The 19,095-nt window shown below is 34.7% G+C and overlaps 3 protein-coding genes across 5 annotated transcripts; 1 reads left to right on the top strand and 2 right to left on the bottom strand.

Moving 5' to 3' along the window:
• Positions 1-4,346: 4,346 nt before the first annotated feature.
• On the bottom strand, positions 4,347-7,754 carry LOC100788305 (DNAJ protein JJJ1 homolog). 2 transcript variants are annotated; one of them, XM_003524584.4, is made up of 3 exons: positions 5,924-7,753; positions 4,832-4,890; positions 4,347-4,728 (listed from the first exon to the last, which is right to left on the bottom strand). In XM_003524584.4, the coding sequence occupies exons 1-3, from the start codon at positions 7,667-7,669 to the stop codon at positions 4,671-4,673; spliced, it is 1,863 nt and encodes a 620-aa protein (XP_003524632.1). In that variant the 5' UTR covers positions 7,670-7,753; the 3' UTR covers positions 4,347-4,670. The 2 variants fall into 2 exon arrangements, with proteins under 2 accessions (XP_003524632.1, XP_014630906.1); XM_014775420.3 differs by lacking the exon at positions 4,347-4,728 and having other exon boundaries at positions 4,831-4,909; positions 5,924-7,754.
• Positions 7,755-9,674: 1,920 nt separating this feature from the next.
• LOC102667604 (uncharacterized) lies at positions 9,675-10,833 on the top strand. Its single transcript, XM_006579445.4, has 2 exons — positions 9,675-10,385; positions 10,486-10,833. Exons 1-2 carry the CDS (start codon positions 9,798-9,800, stop codon positions 10,543-10,545), a joined length of 648 nt encoding a protein of 215 aa, XP_006579508.1. The 5' UTR covers positions 9,675-9,797; the 3' UTR covers positions 10,546-10,833.
• A 722-nt stretch (positions 10,834-11,555) lies between these two features.
• LOC100777461 (respiratory burst oxidase homolog protein A) lies at positions 11,556-18,234 on the bottom strand. Of its 2 annotated transcripts, XM_006579442.4 has the most exons (14): positions 17,292-18,169; positions 16,669-16,825; positions 16,538-16,586; positions 16,174-16,287; positions 15,617-16,060; positions 14,569-14,955; positions 13,874-13,969; positions 13,594-13,709; positions 13,332-13,434; positions 13,070-13,252; positions 12,815-12,946; positions 12,545-12,673; positions 12,179-12,257; positions 11,556-12,053 (listed from the first exon to the last, which is right to left on the bottom strand). In XM_006579442.4, the coding sequence occupies exons 1-14, from the start codon at positions 17,653-17,655 to the stop codon at positions 11,944-11,946; spliced, it is 2,463 nt and encodes an 820-aa protein (XP_006579505.1). In that variant the 5' UTR covers positions 17,656-18,169; the 3' UTR covers positions 11,556-11,943. The 2 variants fall into 2 exon arrangements, with proteins under 2 accessions (XP_006579505.1, XP_006579507.1); XM_006579444.4 differs by lacking the exons at positions 11,556-12,053; positions 12,179-12,257 and having other exon boundaries at positions 12,815-12,935; positions 17,292-18,234.
• Between the last annotated feature and the right edge of the window lie 861 nt (positions 18,235-19,095).

The following is a 19,095-nucleotide window of genomic DNA, read 5'->3' as shown; positions in this document are numbered from 1 at the left end:
CCACAATGAGTAGCTTTCAATTTCTCTGTCTTGTGTGCATTTGTTGCTGCTGTAGAAACCTACAAAAACCTCTCCTTGCGACGACTTATTCATCAATGCCAACTTCTGCATCATGAAGATGTTCACGGACAATCATTTTCGGTTCATCGCCATAATATGGCGGTGACATTATAGGTTACATATGGTGGTGTCATGGCGGACGTCAGAAACATGACGTCCATTGTAGCTTGACGCCCAATGACGAAAAAGGCGTTTTTTAAACCTAAAATTACCCACAATGGTGTCCATTTGTTGTTGTAGAAACCTACATGAACCTTTTCCTGCAATGACTTATGCACCAATTTCAACTTTTGCATCGATGAAGATATTCACCCGCGATAATTTCTGATTCTGATTATTGCCATCTATGTTGAGTACCATTTTCTTTGTTTTTTCAATTAGTTTTTTTGTTGTAAAAAATATTTGTTAAATTCTTCAATTTTTTTTGTTTTATTTGATTATTCTTTTTAATATTGTAACCATTAACCAACATCTCTTCTTCTTTCTTTTGCTCTATTTTTTTATATAAAAAAAGTTGTTTTATGATTTAGATGTTGTGTTTTGATATTTTTTCTGCTTTCTTCCTCTTTTTATGCTTTCTTTTTCTTTGTTTTCATTTTTTAGTTTTTTATTATATTTACTGTTTCATATGTACACTATTTTTTAGTATTTATATTCGTTGTCTTTCTGCCATTTGCCTCTATGCCATCTACCATATGTATATGGTGAATTTCGGGCTCTTTGCTAACAACACTACTAACAAGAAATTATGCAATTCCCTTTTAGGCGATTGATTTGAGGAAGTGAATTTGTTTCTTGATTATGTTCCAATCAACTCCAAAAATTTTTTTGCTAATCATGTAACTAATGTTGGATATGCTAAGCTACACCAGGGGAAATGTGGTAGAGGAAAGTTGTTAATAAAGGAAAGAAATTATTGGAAAAAGTTAAATTTGATTGATTTGGTCAAGGAGCTTGATTTGACATTAATTCTTTTTCTTAGGAATAACCACTCACTACACACTCTATGGAAATCATAAGAGATCATGGTCAGTTGTAATGTCGATTTGATAATGTCTCAGACTGCTGCCACATCCCACTTTTTGCCTACTGCAGGCCCACTTATAATTGGCCCGACCCAGTTGTTTGAAAAATAGCAAAATCATTCATTTTTAATGCTAACATAATTGCCCCTTTTTTGCCTCATTTAGTTGTTATAATGACAATTTCATTAATTGATGTGTAGCCTATGGAAAAATCCCCAACTGGGATTTCTATAGGGACACTAAGAAAATTTGTCTCTAGATCACTCATCTTCCTATTACATTGGCGATTCCTACTTCTAAGGCGGTCACCAAATGATAAAGGAGTAACTTAGAAGCCTTTGGACAGGTTGTCCATTTGTATTTACTTCTTCCATTTTAAGAATTAGTCATTTGATAATGCCTATTATGTTTTACAGGTTGAGAAGAAGAAAAAGAGAGTTAGAAGTCTTTTTTATTCAAGCCACCAAGATCAATGATTGAACCAGAGAATATTGCTACTTCTAGGCAAGCAGCTAGTCTTGCAACCACTCATGTGAACCATCAATTCCCCACCAATACCTAAGGAGGTCCTCACTAACTACTTCAAGTCTTCCCAAACTATCCCTCAAGGCCCTAAAGATAACTCTCTTTTGGCCAAGCATAAGACCTATGTGCAACCATGACTATCATTCAACTTGCTTGAAGATCCAAAACATGTGAACTCCTTCCAGACGTCGTTGCTCAAGATGGCTTATGCGACTGACAACCAGGTGGTCTTTGAGGATGAAAAAACCATTTATGGCCGAATTACTCTTCTCTTCAGAGATTTGGAATCACAGTATGAGGCAAATTTAAAGTGTAAGGAGCAAAGTGAGAAGGAGTTAGAGTGCTTAACCAAATTAAAGGCCGAAAAGGCAAATCTCTTGACCCAATTCAAGACAGTGGAAGAAATTAGGGAGACCAATATGAAGTATCAAATCAATATTTTCACTTGTAGGACTCTCTTGCAGAAAAGTTTGGCAAAAATTCAAAATGAGATTGCTCAACTTCTACCACAATTAACGGCTACCGTTCACAAAGTGAACGATTGTGATGACCCAATTCAAGATAGTGGAAGAAAATAGGGAAACCAATATGAAGTCTCAGACTGATATTTTCGCTTGCTGGACTCTTGCAGAAAAGTTTGGCAAAAATTCAGAATGAGATTGTTCAACTTCTACCACATCTAACAACTATCATTTACAAAGAGAATGATTAAAATGACTAGAGGAAAAGGCTCTTAACCTAATTCAAGATAGTGGAAGAAATTGGGGAGACCAATATGAAGTCTCAAACCGAGATATTCGCGGGCTCTCTTGCAGAAAAGTTTGGCAAAAGTTCAGATTGAAATTATTCAACTTCTACCACATCTATCAGCTTTCATTCACAAAGTGAATGATTGAAATGACTAGAGGAAAAGGCTCTTGACCCAATTCAAGACAGTGGAAGAAATTAGGGAGACCAATATGAAGTCTCAAACCGAGATATTGGGTGATTCAACTAGGTGGATACATAATTCTTCAGCCTCAAGCCGAAAAACGAAGAGGCTAAGATAATTGGCGATATACCGACCCATGGAAGATTGCATGAGAATTCAGTTGAGTATATTTTGATGTACCCAATCTCAAAATAAATGTCATAATTGAATTTCATACTAATCGACAATCAACCATACAACGGTAAACTATCCGAAGTAGGAAAAATAGATGTACAAGAACATACTGAAATTGGAATCCAAACCATAATGTTTGGGAAAAATTATAATCCTAAATTTCAGTTGTTTTTATAGAGGAAAAAGCTATTTATAAAAATAAGCTAGATGTTCGGGAATCAACTGAAATTTATTGAAAACTTTTTTTCTAAAAAAAAGAAGTTTTTTCATGAATCTAAAAATTTGTAGCTTGATGATTATTTTTCAACAAATATTTTTTTATACTCTTTTTATTATGTAAAATTTAATTTTTTGTTGCATCCAAAGGAAATTAATTATTTTCAAACCATTTTCCACCAAACTTACCCTTTCAAGAATTAATTTTGATTACAATTTATTATAACAATTACTGAAATAACCTAATTTTCGTAGTTATCCCAAATACACCCTAAATTTGATAGACTTTAAATTTGAACCTATCTATCGATTCTGATTTGCTGTTTTTTTTTTTGTTTTTTTGCAGGGAACATGGCAATGAACCTGGCTGAAATGGCGAAAAGGTTTGTGATGAAAAGAAAAAACAAAAACACCGGAGAACCGAGCCCAAAAACTGTAGAAGCTGGATCGCAGCGGCTCCGTCGTGCAAGTAGAAGATGGGACTTTGATGAAGGAGAAACCTGGAAAAAGACAAGATTGGGAAACTAAGTGCTGGAAGGAGAATTGATGTTGAAAGGAAGAAGCGGGAAAAGATGAAAGTTGAAAAAGCAAAAGACTATTATTCAACACTGCTCGATCCCAAGTGGAGTTTTTTCCATTAAAGAAGTCAAAGGTGACACCATGCCAATCCCAACCTGGAACCTTGACCATTTGTACCTTTCACCGATCCATTATTCAACTTTTTCCCATTAGCAGTTTATTTTCAATTCGACCAGCACTGTAATCGCACTACATTTCACTTATAACATTAGGATCAGGATGTTTGAATTAAATAGTTTCCGGGTCTTGCTAACCTAGGAGAAAATAATTATTGTATGAAAGCATTTTGTTCGCGTGAGAATAATGACTCTCCTTAGTAATTACAATCACACTCTATTCAAATAAACTTCTCAATAAATACTCATAAAAATAAAAATCTTCCATAAACTACTTTTAATTTATACATGAACTAATTATAATGAGAGAATTTTTTTTTAACTTCTTTAAAAACTAAATTTAGCTAAAACATAAACTAATTCTAACTCAAAAAAAAAATCATTTTTTTATTTATTTGAAAAGAAAAGATTAAACAAACAAATGCTAGGTGCATCGATGCACCCTTGACATATTGGTGCATATTAGAACAATCAAACACATCCAATCGGCCATGTTTAAATTAAAAAAAGAAAGTGCTTTTTTATAAATAAAAAAAACTGAGTTGTTTTTCAGGAAGCAAGTAAAATTTGCTTCTTAAAAAAAATCTGCTTTTTTAAAACAAACAATTTAGACATACTAAAAATGGTTTAAAACTGCTTATTTTATTCATAAAAACAAGCCTTTTTTAACAAATAAATTTAAACAATCGAACCCAATATCTTAAAGTATTAAAAAGAAAATTTAGAATCATTCAATCTCTATTACTAAATCATCATAGTACTTCTTTTAAACACTTTTGTTTGTTTGTTTGGGAGCTAAAATTGAAAAATATCTAGACATACAAAGGGATCCCGTCAAATTTGTGCAGATCCTGTATCCATATCTTTCTAAACTGTGGCATAAATAACAGAATGCTTTCTGCCTAAGGATCACTTGAAAATGACTTTAACAATATATTTTAAGAATTAAAGAATGGACCAATAATTGGAGCAGAGGCCAATATCTGGAACTGGAACAAGACTCGGGGGAACGCTTGAATTGAATAATTCCAACTGTAGTTTCCTTTATCGACCTTTTATTGTCGCATGCCCAGAATCGCCAAGATGTTTATGTAATTTATTCCTGTGTATCAAATCAAACGAAGTTATGTAATAGTTTAGTCTGATAACAAAAAGATTTACCATTAGAACAATATAAAATTTGATAAACAAGAGGCATAAATTACCTTGAATCAAACTCCTCTCCACACGCCTCACAAATATTGCCAACATTCTTTGATGTCACCTTATTAAAGAAACAAAATCTGGATCAGATTGCAGAGCACAAAAACCAGCTTAATTGTGAGGCACGGCCAGAAAACATAATCAATATTATCCTGGCTACAGCCTAAATAGCAACTACTGGAAGTAACCCTACAAAAAAACTACAACAGAGAATAAACATAGGAAAGCTGAACAAGCAAGGATTGTCATCTCAACCAACTAAATACTTCCAGGTATCACTCGTCAAGTGGTCAGAACAAAATGGTCGCGTAGAGAAAATATGTCATGCACCCATAGTGTAAATGCATAGCCATTAAACTCAAAACAAATTTATTACTTCCTCTGTCCCAAAATAAGTGTGGCATTTGCAACAAAAAAATACTATCCCAAAATAAGTGCCATGTTACCATTTCAATGTAATATTAATTGTTCATTTTCCACTAATGCCTCTAATAAGTGTCACTTTAGTTTTTCAATGTAATATTAATAATAAAGTCAGTTTTGCAAAATTATTATTTTCTTTCATCTATTTATTAGTTTTTCTAAGTCTATGTAATATGTAAAACAACCTAAAATGATCCTTATTTTGAGACAAAAAGAGTATTATATAATCTGAATAGTCAAATAAACAATTAAATTATAGATGATTTAGTCTAATCAATGTGAAAGTTCCTCTCCCATCAAAGTCTCCTCAATTTTCAGAGGAGCCAAAATTGAGTGAGGGAATTTAGCCTCCTCTGCTCCATTTTCCACCAACCAAACACTACATTAGTGTAACTACCCGCTAATATATACCATACCGCATTACCACAATTTAAACATCACTTCAGGTTTCATTCTACTTTTAAAATGCACTAAACATAAGACAGATCTCATATGTTTTGTCCCAATTTAACCTATCTACCGAATGCGACCCTAAAAAAGTAAAACTATTGGAAGAAAAATGCGGGTTTCTAGTTCAGGAAACTACTAAAACACAAGATATTATAAGACAGCAGTAACAGCTACATATATCTCACGAGTCAAGGAGAACAGGTTTACTCAGAAGTTCTTACCTTTCCTTTTCTTCCTTTGGATGAAACTTTTGCTTTAGTTTTTGTGTCCTTGCCAGCTCCTTTTGTATCAGCCGGTTGATGAGAAATATTCTTATCTCTACCTTTTTTATCAGCCGGTTGATTAGAAATCTTGTCATCTCTACCAACCTGCTCATTCTCTATACCATTATCCTCATTTTCCACAAAATGTTGGGAACAGGACTCCTCTGCATGAGAATTATCATTTCCATTACTGTTTATATTCTCATAATCCCCACTGGAAGCAGCCCCCTGAGATTCTTCCCAATTTTTCCGACCCTTCTCTTTCTTGGCTCCACGTTTCTTTCTTGCGCCCTTCCGGTTGTTATATTCCTTAGAGCCAAGCTCATCATTCTCATTTTCAATTGGCGACGGGGCTACTGAAGCCTTGGGTTTGTGTGCTGAAGCCCGTGGTTTTCTGTTCTTGTGCCCAGCCACCATTGCTTCAAGAACACCATTTTCATCATCTTCATCATTGCCATCATAACGAAAATTAACCTTCACATTAGCCTCTTCCCCTTCCTTCACACGTGAGGCATCAAAAAACTCATCACCATCATTCAGTTCAATCCCATTCCTAGTCTCCCCCTCTTCAACATTAACACCATCCCTAATCCTTGCCTCCAAATCACCAATCCCATTATCAATCTCATCATTCACCCCAACCTGATCCTCCTCACTTTCCAAACCCTCCTTTCCTTCTTCTTCTTCTTCTTCTTCCAAATCCTCCTCATCACCAATCGAATCCCTGAACTCGGCAACCCTCTCCTTATGCTTCTTGGACTGCTCATGGTTCTTCCACTGCTTCTCACTCTTAAACTTCTTCTTACACAGCACACAATAAAACTCCTTCTCATTCTCCCTCTCCTCCACCTCCTCAACCACCTCCTCCTCATCCTCCTCAACCTTAGCCCACTCCGGCTCCTCATACGCCATAGCCCTCTCCTTCCTCTCCTTCTCCAACCTCCTCCTCCTCTCCCTTTCATCCTCCTTCTTCCTCTCCTCCTCGACACTCCTCTTCACCTTCATATCAATCACCCTCTTATCCCTCTTCTTCACAAAATCCCCCAACCTCCTCACAGTATCATTATACTCCCTCCTCGCCTTCCTCCTCGCCTTATTATTCTCTTCCTCCATAAGCCGCCGCGACTTCCGGTTCGGCCCCGCCATAACATCGTACTCATCCACCCAGCAAAAATCCATCACAGTACAAAACCCTAACCAATAACTATAAAACGCGGTAACCTGCGCGTAGGGGCTGTCCAAGTTCCCCATAACAGGCGCCTGTCTAACCGCATCAACACCAAGCCCCAATTTACGCGCGAAATTGATCTCGTTGGCGTGGATTTTATCGAATACATCGGAATAGACCTTGTAGAATCCCTTTGCGGTGTCGGAGTAGCCGGAATAGACGGTGTTGGAGAAGAAGGAGAAGAGGTCGGGGACGAAGGAGTTGGAGACGGTGTTGGGGTCGGAGAAGAGGATTTGGGAGCGGTGGGAGTCGTACCAGGCGCGTTCCTTGGGGTCGGAGAGGACTTCGTAGGCGTGCTGGAGTTCCTGGAACTGCGCGGTGGCTTCTTCTTGGGAGATACCCGATTTCACGAGCTTGTCGGGGTGGCGCTGCAGGGCGAGGCGGCGGTAGGCGGAGCGGATCTCGTCGGGGGCGCAGTCGCGGGGGAGGCCGAGGACTTCGTAGTGGCAACGCTTTGCCGCCGCCGCCGCCGCCATTGTTGGTTACCTGTGCCCAAGGTTAGGGCTCCGGGTTTGCGTCTTCTGGTAAAACTCCAAATCCTTGTTATTATGGGAAGTGCGTGAAATAAAAATAATAGTTAAAATATGGGCGGGTGTATTTTAATTTTTTTCTTCATATTATTACAATGGATAATTGATTATTTTTAAAAATTAAAGATAAATTTTAATTAAGTAATTTACCGATTTATTTTCTGAAATTTTAATAATTATTCAAATTAATAAAATGTTAAAATAATCCTTTTTCTCATTTGCAACCGCCAAAGTCGGTATAGAATATTTTATATATATCATTAGTGTATTTGTATAATTTAATAAAAAAATATTATCTTAAATTTTAATTTTTTTTCCATACAAATATAAACATAGACTCCGGAGATTAAAAGTGCAGTTTCAAATATTTCTTTTGTTGTTTTATTAGTTTTAGGGAATAATTTAGCTAACCATTACAACTTTGGAGACTAAAGTGGTGATGAACTCGTTTTAATTTTCTACTTTTTGATCGGTTGACCTTTTGTATGTTCAAAATTAGATTAAGTTTTTAAAAATAATCTCTAAATTTTTATTAAAAAAATCTCAACAAATTAAAAAGTAATCTCTTTTTTATAAGAAACAAATAATAATGTATTTTATACTCTAATTTTATTTTTTCTAAGTAATATCAAATGTGATTTTAAAAAGAAAATATTTTCTCTCTTGTTTAAAATAAGTTGATTTAACCTGCATTTTATACTGATAAATTCATTGATAAATAATTTGAAATTTTTAGTTCACGAGTCTAGGTATGACCAATTCAAAAAATATATATATTTAATACTTTTTTGAACTCATAGTATTTTCCAACTGTGACAAAACTGTAAGGTTGAACTACTAATTCTCAAGAGATAAAATTTTTGCACCGGCATGTTTATTGAATTCTGTTTTTTTTAGTTAAAACTAAAAACAGATAATGGATTTTAAAAATAAATCAAAAAATAAGGTATCATTTAATGAAAACAATATTATTTGAACTATATTGTATACACATAACTTAGAACTCAAGTCATTAGTTAAGTGATAATAACCTTGAGATAATCAATTCATATGCGCTTAATGATATAAAATATAAATTGAGAGTTTCATTCTTTATTTCAAAATAATTGTAGGTTACTAGATATATGATAATTAATCAATAAATTGTTGGTCTAATTGGGATTATGCTTAGGCTTTCAAGTAAGATTTCAAGTTAAAATCTTATTAATAAAAAAATATATAATTAGGAGAGGAGACCTTATTAAGACATCCCAAATCTTTCAACAAAGATTAATCATAAAAGAGTTAATAAATATTTCATACTAATATTATAATTATCTAAAATACACTATTAGATATTTAATTTTCCATCTACCATCAAACATGTAAATCAAATGATATAAAATTATCCAAATTTAACTAATAGTATTAAATTCATCTCCTAGACCTATGAATATATTAAATACCGTATGAGATACCTTTGTTTTTTATAATAATCTTATTCTTATATATATGATTAAAATATAATTATCTCCCTTAAATGATACATGAGCTATGAGGTTGATACAAAAGAAATCATTTTTTCATCTAAAATCTATAAATTTTTTTAAAGTTAATTTTTTTTAAAAATAAAAATAGTTGGAAGATGTTTTTTCACTTTTTTCTTTCTTTCTTTATCATCTTATTCAATATCTATTTCAATTGTACACTTTGATTTATGCTTTGCACCACCCTCACCGATTGTTCGACTAACATTGTTTACTTGTATTTTGAAATTTAAAGATAAATTTTAGTAACAAAAATAAATTCTTGAATCCTCCTCTCTCTATTCCATTTACATAAAAACGGATAAAGTATAAATGCTTTGAAATTATTCATTAGCAAGATCTTTCGAAGTAAATTAAATCCTCTTGAGCTGTAATTACTTCCTCTTCAAAATAAATTTCATTCCAAGGTTTGGCATGAAGTTTTTAAAAATACTAAATATTTTTTGTTTCAATAAAATATAAATATCATCTACAGTTCTCCACATTTATTTGTCTTCCCTTGGTATTTCTCCATTCAGTTGTCTCTACTTGTCTGTAAAATGAGTTGAATGAAACCTCTATACAAAAAAAAATCTCTAATTGACTTCTTCATTGGCTACATGACACTCCTTTGGCCTCCCTCGGGGATGAATTTATGCCACAACGCATTTTTATCCTTAAACCCCCCATTGCAGACCAGAACTCAACTTCCTGTTCCTGCAAATATTCCAATTTCACACCCTCTCACTTCAATCTCACCCCACTTCAACTCACACTCCCTTCAAAAACCCAGATTCCCACCCGCGAGTGCAAAAGCTACTACCAACGAAACCTTGTCCGAAATTCTAGACTCATCAAGAGCGCAGAAACTCGACCTTGAGCTCAAAACATTGGAACCCTTTTTCAGAATCACAGCAAGAAGCGTGGTAACGGACAAAGAGCTCGGAAAGGCCGAAGGGTTCATAAGATTCTGGGTAGGAGGCAAAATTCTTCACTTGGACTCAATCAAACTACAAAGAGAGACACTGGGCATGGAGAAATCAATCTTTGGCCTTGGCTTGTTCATCGGAGCCGTTGCAATTCGACATGGTTATGATAGCGGATGCAAAACAGCGCAGCTATTGTCCATCAATGATTCGGATCTTTACCATTCCAAGGTTCTCTTCTCACCAACCTTATCCAAAACTTCACACCTTTTTATTTATCTTTGGGCAGCCACGGTATGGTTCTGATACCATATTAAATTTTATAATGCAGCAAAGACATCCAAACGAGAATGACCTATCCAGCTATATAAGCCCTTCTCAAATTTGTTAAACAAGGTACTATTCTCGACATGGGACTAGAAGAGTTAACTAAATTAGTTGTTTTTTTCACCGTTGGTTCGGTTCTACACTAGACTTGGGTTTAAAGTTGTGTACGAGGTTACGGGGTCATCGGTTGAGGATGTTGGGCACATGCTTGTGTGGGGTGGTGTTGGTACCCGCATGGATGCTAGCGTTGAAGAACTTATGAAAAAATGGTGTACACGATTTAAAGCGCCACATTAATGATTTCGTCAGTCAGATGAGCAATTGAATTTTAGCAAAGGCAACAACACAGTAAGAAAACGGGTACAGCATAGCAAATTAAAGAATGTTCGATTTTTAACTCTTTCTATGTTCCCACCCTATGCGGGGATGAATCTAGAGAGGGGTACTAATGATAAGTCCAACCCATCCCTCAATTTTTCTTTTAAAAAAATATTTGTACAGATTCTAATTTTTTTATAAGAAAAAAATCATATTTTTATTAATTGTAATTATATATAATTATTTAGTTTTAACTCCTCCTTTCATTTTCTGGCGATTCAATATTTCTGGAATGATGCATTTTGAGGTTGAGATGATTGTTTTTCTCTGGCGGCTTTCATTTCTAGTTCTAATGGCAGCTTTCGTTTCTATGAATGGAAATATGGAACCACAAGCCTGAGTTTTCTTTTCATCCAATTTGAATCTGTTGAAAATTTGTTGTTTCCTTCTATTTAGTGATACAATTGCCTTTCTTAAGGATTTGCGCTGATTGAGAAATTAGTCTGTTTGATGGTTTGATTGTATTATTAGTCGCTAGTTACTAGCTAAATGCAGATTTAACATCCAGTTTGTTGACATGTTATACAGATAACCATTTAAATTGTACAAGATTTGTTCTTTATCTAATCGTAGATTCAAAATCCACAGTTCATTGAAATGTTGTACGGATACCCTTTTAAATTGTACAAGATTTGTTCTTTAGCTCAGTGTATAAAGTTTGCTGCCTTGACATATGAGAGAATTGTAATACAAGAATTGTAGTAAAAAAAATGGACCTAGATTAATATTTAAAGTAAATACCAGATAATTACAGTATGTTTGTAATAGAATAGTCACTCTCGTACTTTTGTAAAATTTATTCATTGTTTATACTTCTCCTAAAAGTGTGATTTGCTACTTGAGGTGTATAGGAAATACCGAAATATCATGGATAGATACTCAACTTGCAACGAACAATGAAGGCTGACGTATTTTCTTTCATTTTTCAATTGCTGAACCCTCTTCGAAGTTGGTATGTCGGAGACACCAGAGCACCAAATATATTTACAGATTCTCTGGCAAAATAAAAGGAAACTGTCCAAGATTCTGAACTGCTTTCCTAATTAAGGAATTGCTTCAACAAATATGTTCCTCAGAAACAAGTTTAGTAATTTTCCTTGTGGAAAACAAATCTAGTTGTGGTTTTGGTGGAAAATTTGGTGCACAACTTCTTCAATTCTCTTGCTAATTTAGATGGTCCACAATAGAAAACCCCTGTACCAGAAAACCGACATTCTTAGTTATGAAAACCATTTAACCTGTTATTTCTTATATACATATAGGGAGATAAGGATTTTCAGAGAAAAGAAATCCTGAATTACGAGGGATATTTTTCTCACCAATCTTAGCTCCTCCATGCTTGCGAGCCAATCTAGAAAATATGTTGAACCAATTTGGTCGAGCAAAATGTGTGTGTATCTGAAATTTTCGATAGATAAGTATCTTTTAATCAAGCAATATCAAAAGATGTGTATCTGACACAAATTATTCATTTTTTTAAAAATAAAAAATCAATTGGTTGATGTGTCTTTGTCAAGATTCTTCCAAGACTTTAAGTTGGAGTAATTAATCACTACATGGTTTGAAATGACAATTTGAAGAATGTTGCTTTGTTATGCCAAACTTGATATAAGTTTAAAGTTTGCTTGTAATTTATATATTTTGGCTACATATATTGACCAAAACTTAGGAGAAGATGTACTTACTGGAGTCCTGGAAACTATGTCAGTGCCATTCTTGGCAAGATGCAAGGCCTGAATAACACTTAGCAAAGCTGAACGAATATCTCCTTCTGGATGTACACTTGTCAGGAAATTGTGCATCTCCACAACCGACTTAGAGATTATCAGAAAACTAGATCAGTAAGAAAATGCTTGAAGATCTTAAATTGCATCAAAGATAAGTTATGCTGGCATAGTTTTTGCCGCGAGCATAATGCCAATGCCATGATCAAAACAAATAGTAGTTAGGCATACCTGCTTTTTGGTTGAAATTGAGATTTCCTTCATGACATCTCTAAACCAATCAAAAGAGTTTGGCTCTCTTGTAACCCAATAAAGATATGCTTTTAATGGACCTTTTGTTAAGCTGCATTGTCTGAGACCACTCTATTTCGAATGCCCAAATGTGGCATTGGTTTAAAGCAACAGTAGCAGAGCCATTGAATTTTAGTGAAAACATTATCATACTGAGAAAATACTCGAATAAATAAACACAATTAAAAAACTTACATGATCATTTTGCGTTGTCTGGACACCTTTAACTACATCTTTAAGGATGCTAATGAAAGGTGTGGCTCCTATGCCAAGACCAATTAGTACTAGAATGTCATACTTTACATGGTCTTGAGCAGCAGAACCATAAGGGCCATCTATGTACAGTTTTGGACACCCTTGTGATCGTGATAACACTGCCTGTAGATTGTGGAACAATTTTGAGACCGAAGAATTTAAGACGCATAAATTTGCACTGAAAAACATTTGCTATTTTCACCTCTTGGAATAGATCATATATTTGGTAGCTCCAGTCTCCGAGTGTTCTAATGTGAACACTGAGGTAGTCTTCTTGTGGCCCTGAAGTCAAGGAAAATGGATGCCTGAAAATTTAGACAAAAGAAACTCAAATAGAATATCAATATTTGATTGACCAACCTGACAGCATAAAAACTGGAAGAATGAACTGAATTAATATTAAATAAAAATGACACAATGATGAATCTTGAATGAAATTGTCACGTGAAAGAAATAGAAGGTACCATTCAAAGGGCGAAATTTGGGGGCACTGAATGAATATATACATGCCACTATGGAACTTAAAACCTTCTGGTTTTTGCATTTTGAGGTACAATACTTTTCCTGGATATAGACTTGCCTACATGAAAAATAATATAAAAAAAAGAGGGAATAAGGTAATAGTTATCCTTGACAAAAACAATACAAAAATTGGTAAATTTCATATTTGAGCTGTACCATAAAATTTATCAACTGAAACTTTAAACCCATAGATTATACAAATAGAGAAAGCTGATCAATTACCTTCAGAATATCAACTTCGTAAGATCCAGATCTAATGGCTCGAAAGATCCTCTCCCCAGCGTATAATAAAACCGGAAAAGCAATGTACATCCATGTCTGCACATGGAAAAATAAATCTAAATTCAAATTCTACATCAAAGTTGTTATGTAATTTTTTAAATTAAAGAGCTTTAGAGCAACTTTTGCTACCATCTTAATCACAATGATGGGCAACCAGGAATAAACTAGTAGGAAGGACTTTAAATAATTCAGAAGAGGTAATAATTCAATCAGGCACATTCCCATTGCCACTTTTAGATTATTATTCTCTTTGGGTAAGACAAGAGAGGAGAAAAAAAGGTTACACATAATAGATGCTAGAAAGAGATACGTGGCCCTCTTGGTCTTTCCAATAAAACACCTGGCAATGCATGCATAGTTTTTAGATTATAAAAAAAAAAAAAAAAAACACATTTCATCATCTAAAATTTGATAATAGAGTTTCATAGACCAGCCCTATTACACATGGGAAGATATAAAATTAATTGAGTGATTAAGAAAAAAAAAAGGTCGTGGTTTAATTCTCTTAAGAAAATTAATAATTAATATTTATTAATAGAAAAACACTATTATAAATGTAAAGCGCCCAAATTACGCCAAAAATCACGAGAAAGTAAATAGAATAAGGATGGAAAGAGTCATAATAAAGGGGTTACCGTTTTCTCCATCAACTTGTCGGTTAGGAACAAGAACATGGAGTGAATAATGAGCAGGGCATAGACAAGGACAAACAAATGGTGAGAGTACCAAAAGGTGTTGTAACCAGTGACACGACGGAGGGACACCGGCAGCACCGGGGACCGACGCCGTGGCCACTTGGTTGCCAGTGCAAATGCAATGCCCATTAGCACCACCATGCCTATCCCACTCGCCACCTCCGTCGTCGCCAAAATTTGCGCGTACGTTGGCCGGTGGTACCCGAATCCCGAGGCAATTGTTTGCCGGAATATTGATTTGTCTGACTCACTTATTCTTGGGAAATCACACGCAAGGTGCGTCCCACCGTGCAGTATCACACCCACCACTATTCCTCCTGCAATTAGCTGTGAACATCACAAAAACTTAAATATCAAACATCTTTGTTTCTCCACATCACAATTCATATCAATGTTACAATGTGTTTTTTTATTCATAGAAATTCAACATAACAAGGAGGTTTAGAACAACTCTTGCATGATATTCAACCAAGTGAGTTAGATTTCTTAGTATAATGTGCTTTGATATATGCATCGAAGAAGGAAAATCGGAGTCATCGTCATAACTTTGATATCTTCGTAGACTAAAGTTTAAGACCTTAATTTGGACGAATGCAGAAAGGTCATGCACATGCTTCTTTTTGCTCTGATTTCCAATACTTGAATACAAAATTTGTTTAGGATAAATCAAAAGTAATTGGTGGTCATATGCATGCATCCATGTAACAATAAATATATTTTATTGTAACATTTAGTGAATTTGACATCTTATATAACCATTGACATAATAATATTCAATGATATTGATCTCCCAACAGTGATATGATATCATCAAAATAATGTAGGTGAGAGAGTTGACAACTTTCACCAATAGGGAGAAACATTTTGGAGATGAGTTAGCCCAAATTCAAAGAAAGTTTAACATGTAAAATTCTCACAATTACCTTATGACTACAGAAATACAAACAACTTAAATGCAAATGAGGGGGAAAAAAATTAGAGAACCAACCTTGTGGAAATTAATGTTGTCATTGAATGGAATAACAGAGTTGATCGGACGGTGCTTGCGGAGCCACGTGATTGTGTTTCTACAAACAGGAAGAAGAACAAGAGCCATGTTGAGTTTTAAGGTCTCAGCTGCACCTTTAGCCGTGGAAAGACAATACCCCATGACTTCAAACCCTGATCTGTGGCGGTACTGAACAAATTTCCACACAAACAACCCCAAACATGCAAGCAACCAAACCAGAACAATCCAAGCACGTCTCCAATAAGTTCTGAACAACACTTCGGTCCTTGACATTGGTTCTTCTCGTTCTTCACAAAAGTCACCGCTAGTGTTCTGAACATTCTGTGTGCTGCTACCTGCTGCTGGTACTTTTTTCATTGGAAAGTGTGCCTTTGAATTTGATAGACTTGTTGTTGCCTTGAATAGAGACCCCATTTGAGATATCTACATATGCAGACGAATCTTTGTATTTAGTTTAATAAAAATAAAATATGGAATAGGAATAGGGTCATTAATTTGGTAATGGGATTGGCGGGTTGAAGAGGCTAGATTGGTACCTCAATGTAGCCTTTGTTTTTCTTGTCGAGAGATTCCATGATCAAAGAAGCATAGTCCTCTGCTTCATCATGTGTCACGGATAGCTTATTTGTAGAAGCGGTTAATAAAATTGTCTGTGTAAAGGTACAAAAATAATCATAAATCACTACAAGCACTTGAATACAGAAATATGCCAATTATAATTGATGGTTTGTAATATGCACACCACCAAGAATTAATTATAGAGTTTGTCTGCGGAAGGGCCAAAATCAACACCAACATGCGGAACAAGACAATTAACACATGCAAAATTTTTAGCAGCCTCCTAGTAAAGTTAATTACTTCCTCTATAGATTAAAAGTCATTTATTAAATAAATAATAACCTGCTTTATATCTGTCTCGGTAACTCTTCCATCCTTGTTTCTGTTACACCTAAAGTAAAGTGAAGGAAAAATTACTAATTGATTTCAGAATTGTGCATAAGAGAGTTTAGCAAAGTTTTTTGTTTTTTTACATGTCAAAGAATATTCGCATTCTTGAGTTAAAAGAATTATCCTTCATCCGAAACCAAAGATGGTACAAATCAGTTTTGGTGATATTGGATTTCCAACCCTTGCCGCGTCTCAGTGCTCTGAGTAATTCGTTGGCAAACTCTGGTGATGACTGCATCCCTATAAAATAGGACATAATTGAAAGTGAAAAACTAAAACAATAATTGGCATAATAAGATCAGAATAAACTAAGAACAGGTAGGTGTAGATAACGCATTTGGTTTTTTGATATTATTAAAAAGGATATTAAACTAATGGAGAATTAATTAAAAAGGAGAAATAAAGTGTTGAACATTGATCATTGAACTAAATAAAAGTAGGAAGAAGAATAATTAAAAAGTGAAACAAGTTGTCTTATATTACGGAACTATAGCGTATCCGAAGAACATGGCTAAGGTGGCTAACTGCTCTGCTTGCTATTATTCTCGTGTTAATTGATCGGTGCCAGATGATAAACACAAGAGACACCGAAAAGGACTTCTCAAAGTCTCAATGAGCATCATGCATTAATGCATTGTGAATTATTGTATTTGTGGTCGTGAAACAAAGTGATAATGTACTGTTGACTTTAATTTGCTATTCTCACCAATGCAGAAGCCAAATTCGGACCATGTCACAGCCGGTTCGGCGCCACTTTCGGTTCGTGCCACTTGGTCGAACCGTTTCTCCAAATCCTTCCACTCCATTCCGATGCGGCCAACAATGCCATTGATGAACCCCACGCCTTGAATTTCTTCATTTTCTGTTATGTGAGAAAGTGTTTGTTCCGATCTCAAGTCTGCTACATCGTTAGGCCCACATTCGCGCCGAACCTTGGACTCTGTCTGAATCTGAAGGACTACTTCAGAGGTCCAAGAAGAAGAAGAGAAGGAGGAAGAAGAAGGAGATGATTTGAAGAGAGCAATGAGGGAACGTTCATGAGGAGCTTGGGACTTTACAAGACCATCCATTGATGGGTTGTGAAGAGAATTGAGGCTTTGATTAAGTTGTCATGGAAAGTGAAGGTTTTGTTTCCAACATATTCTAAAGAAAATGTGGAGTGTAATGCATAGTGCTGGAACTAATAAAATTTCTCTGTTTTCTTGATGAGGAGCACAAAGTTGCTTGAATAATAATTGCATTATTCAACTTTGACCAACCAAAGGAGCTAGCTAGAAGCAGTTAGCTAAGAGTTGCTGGATGAATTTGTTTATATTGTTTTACAACATACAATAAAGTGGTCATTTTCTTGCCTCTATTTTTTCACCTTCTCTTTTCATGTGTACGAGTGTGGAAATTTTCTTAGGAATTGAGTGGTTGAATAAGGGCATTGAATAGAGAAAAGACAAGTTAATATCAAAAGAATAATAGATCATGTGTTTGGTTTGGTAGGAGTGTGGGGACTAAGTTATAGAAATTTAAGTTAAGAAAATGGAAGTTTTGTGGAGAATTTGCTAGATTGGGAGAGGATGGAGATTAAGTAAGAGCAGGTGAAGATCGAAAACAAATCCACGCAATGAAAAGGCTGTGATATATTGGGTGCTTGTGTGTATATGTGTTGGTTGAAGTTGGGAAGGAAAAACGAAAAAGTGAATAATGTTTCCATTTCTAGCTGATATGTGTGTCAAGAACAGCTCATAGTATTACAACGTAAGCAAGAGAATAATAGAACAATGATTAATTGTGAAAGTGAAAGAAATGGTGGCTTCGGCCATCCTTGAATATAAAAAAATTGTGAAAGGAAAAATGACGTGTCTTTGGTACTTCTTTTTTATGCTTTTGAATTTAGGTTTCATTTATTTACTCCCATGAGATTTCTTTAAAAAAAATTGATTGAAGTATATATTAAAAACTTATAATATTAAAAAAAATTCTAAATATGTCTTAAAGATATAATGAGATATGTGATAAGGAAAAAAAATACACATATAAAGGCATGAAGCAAGCGTAGAAAAATAAGTATTACTCCCTCCTGTTCTCTTTATAATAAATAAATAAAAGAATTATAGAAATTTTTTAAAAAATATCTTCGAAGAAATTTATTAAATGAACTACAATGATAAAATGGGTCAAGCAGCCTAGCTTTTTTGTTTAATGGGGGGGGGTTAGTAGGTTAACCCCCCCCCCCCCCCCCCCCCCCCCCTCCAACAAAGAGGTGAGTTGAGCTCACAAGCCAAACTATTAAAAAATAAAAAGAAAAAGAAAAAATTATGAAAACTAAAATTAAAAATACATACGTACAAAAACATTTCTAATAAAATTATGACACTAGTAAAAAATTATAAAATATTACATTACTGGCATTTACAAATATTTCTTCACCAATCAAATAGTGGTTCACTGTCTACAAAGACAAAATAAATAAAATAGTAGTTTAAATGGTATTTCTAATATGTTAAATCAGTTGTACA

The sequence above is a fragment of the Glycine max genome, chromosome 5 (genome assembly GCF_000004515.6).
Source record: "Glycine max cultivar Williams 82 chromosome 5, Glycine_max_v4.0, whole genome shotgun sequence".
In the NCBI taxonomy this organism is placed as follows: Eukaryota; Viridiplantae; Streptophyta; class Magnoliopsida; order Fabales; family Fabaceae; genus Glycine; species Glycine max.
This window is presented reverse-complemented; position numbering and strand designations above follow the sequence as displayed.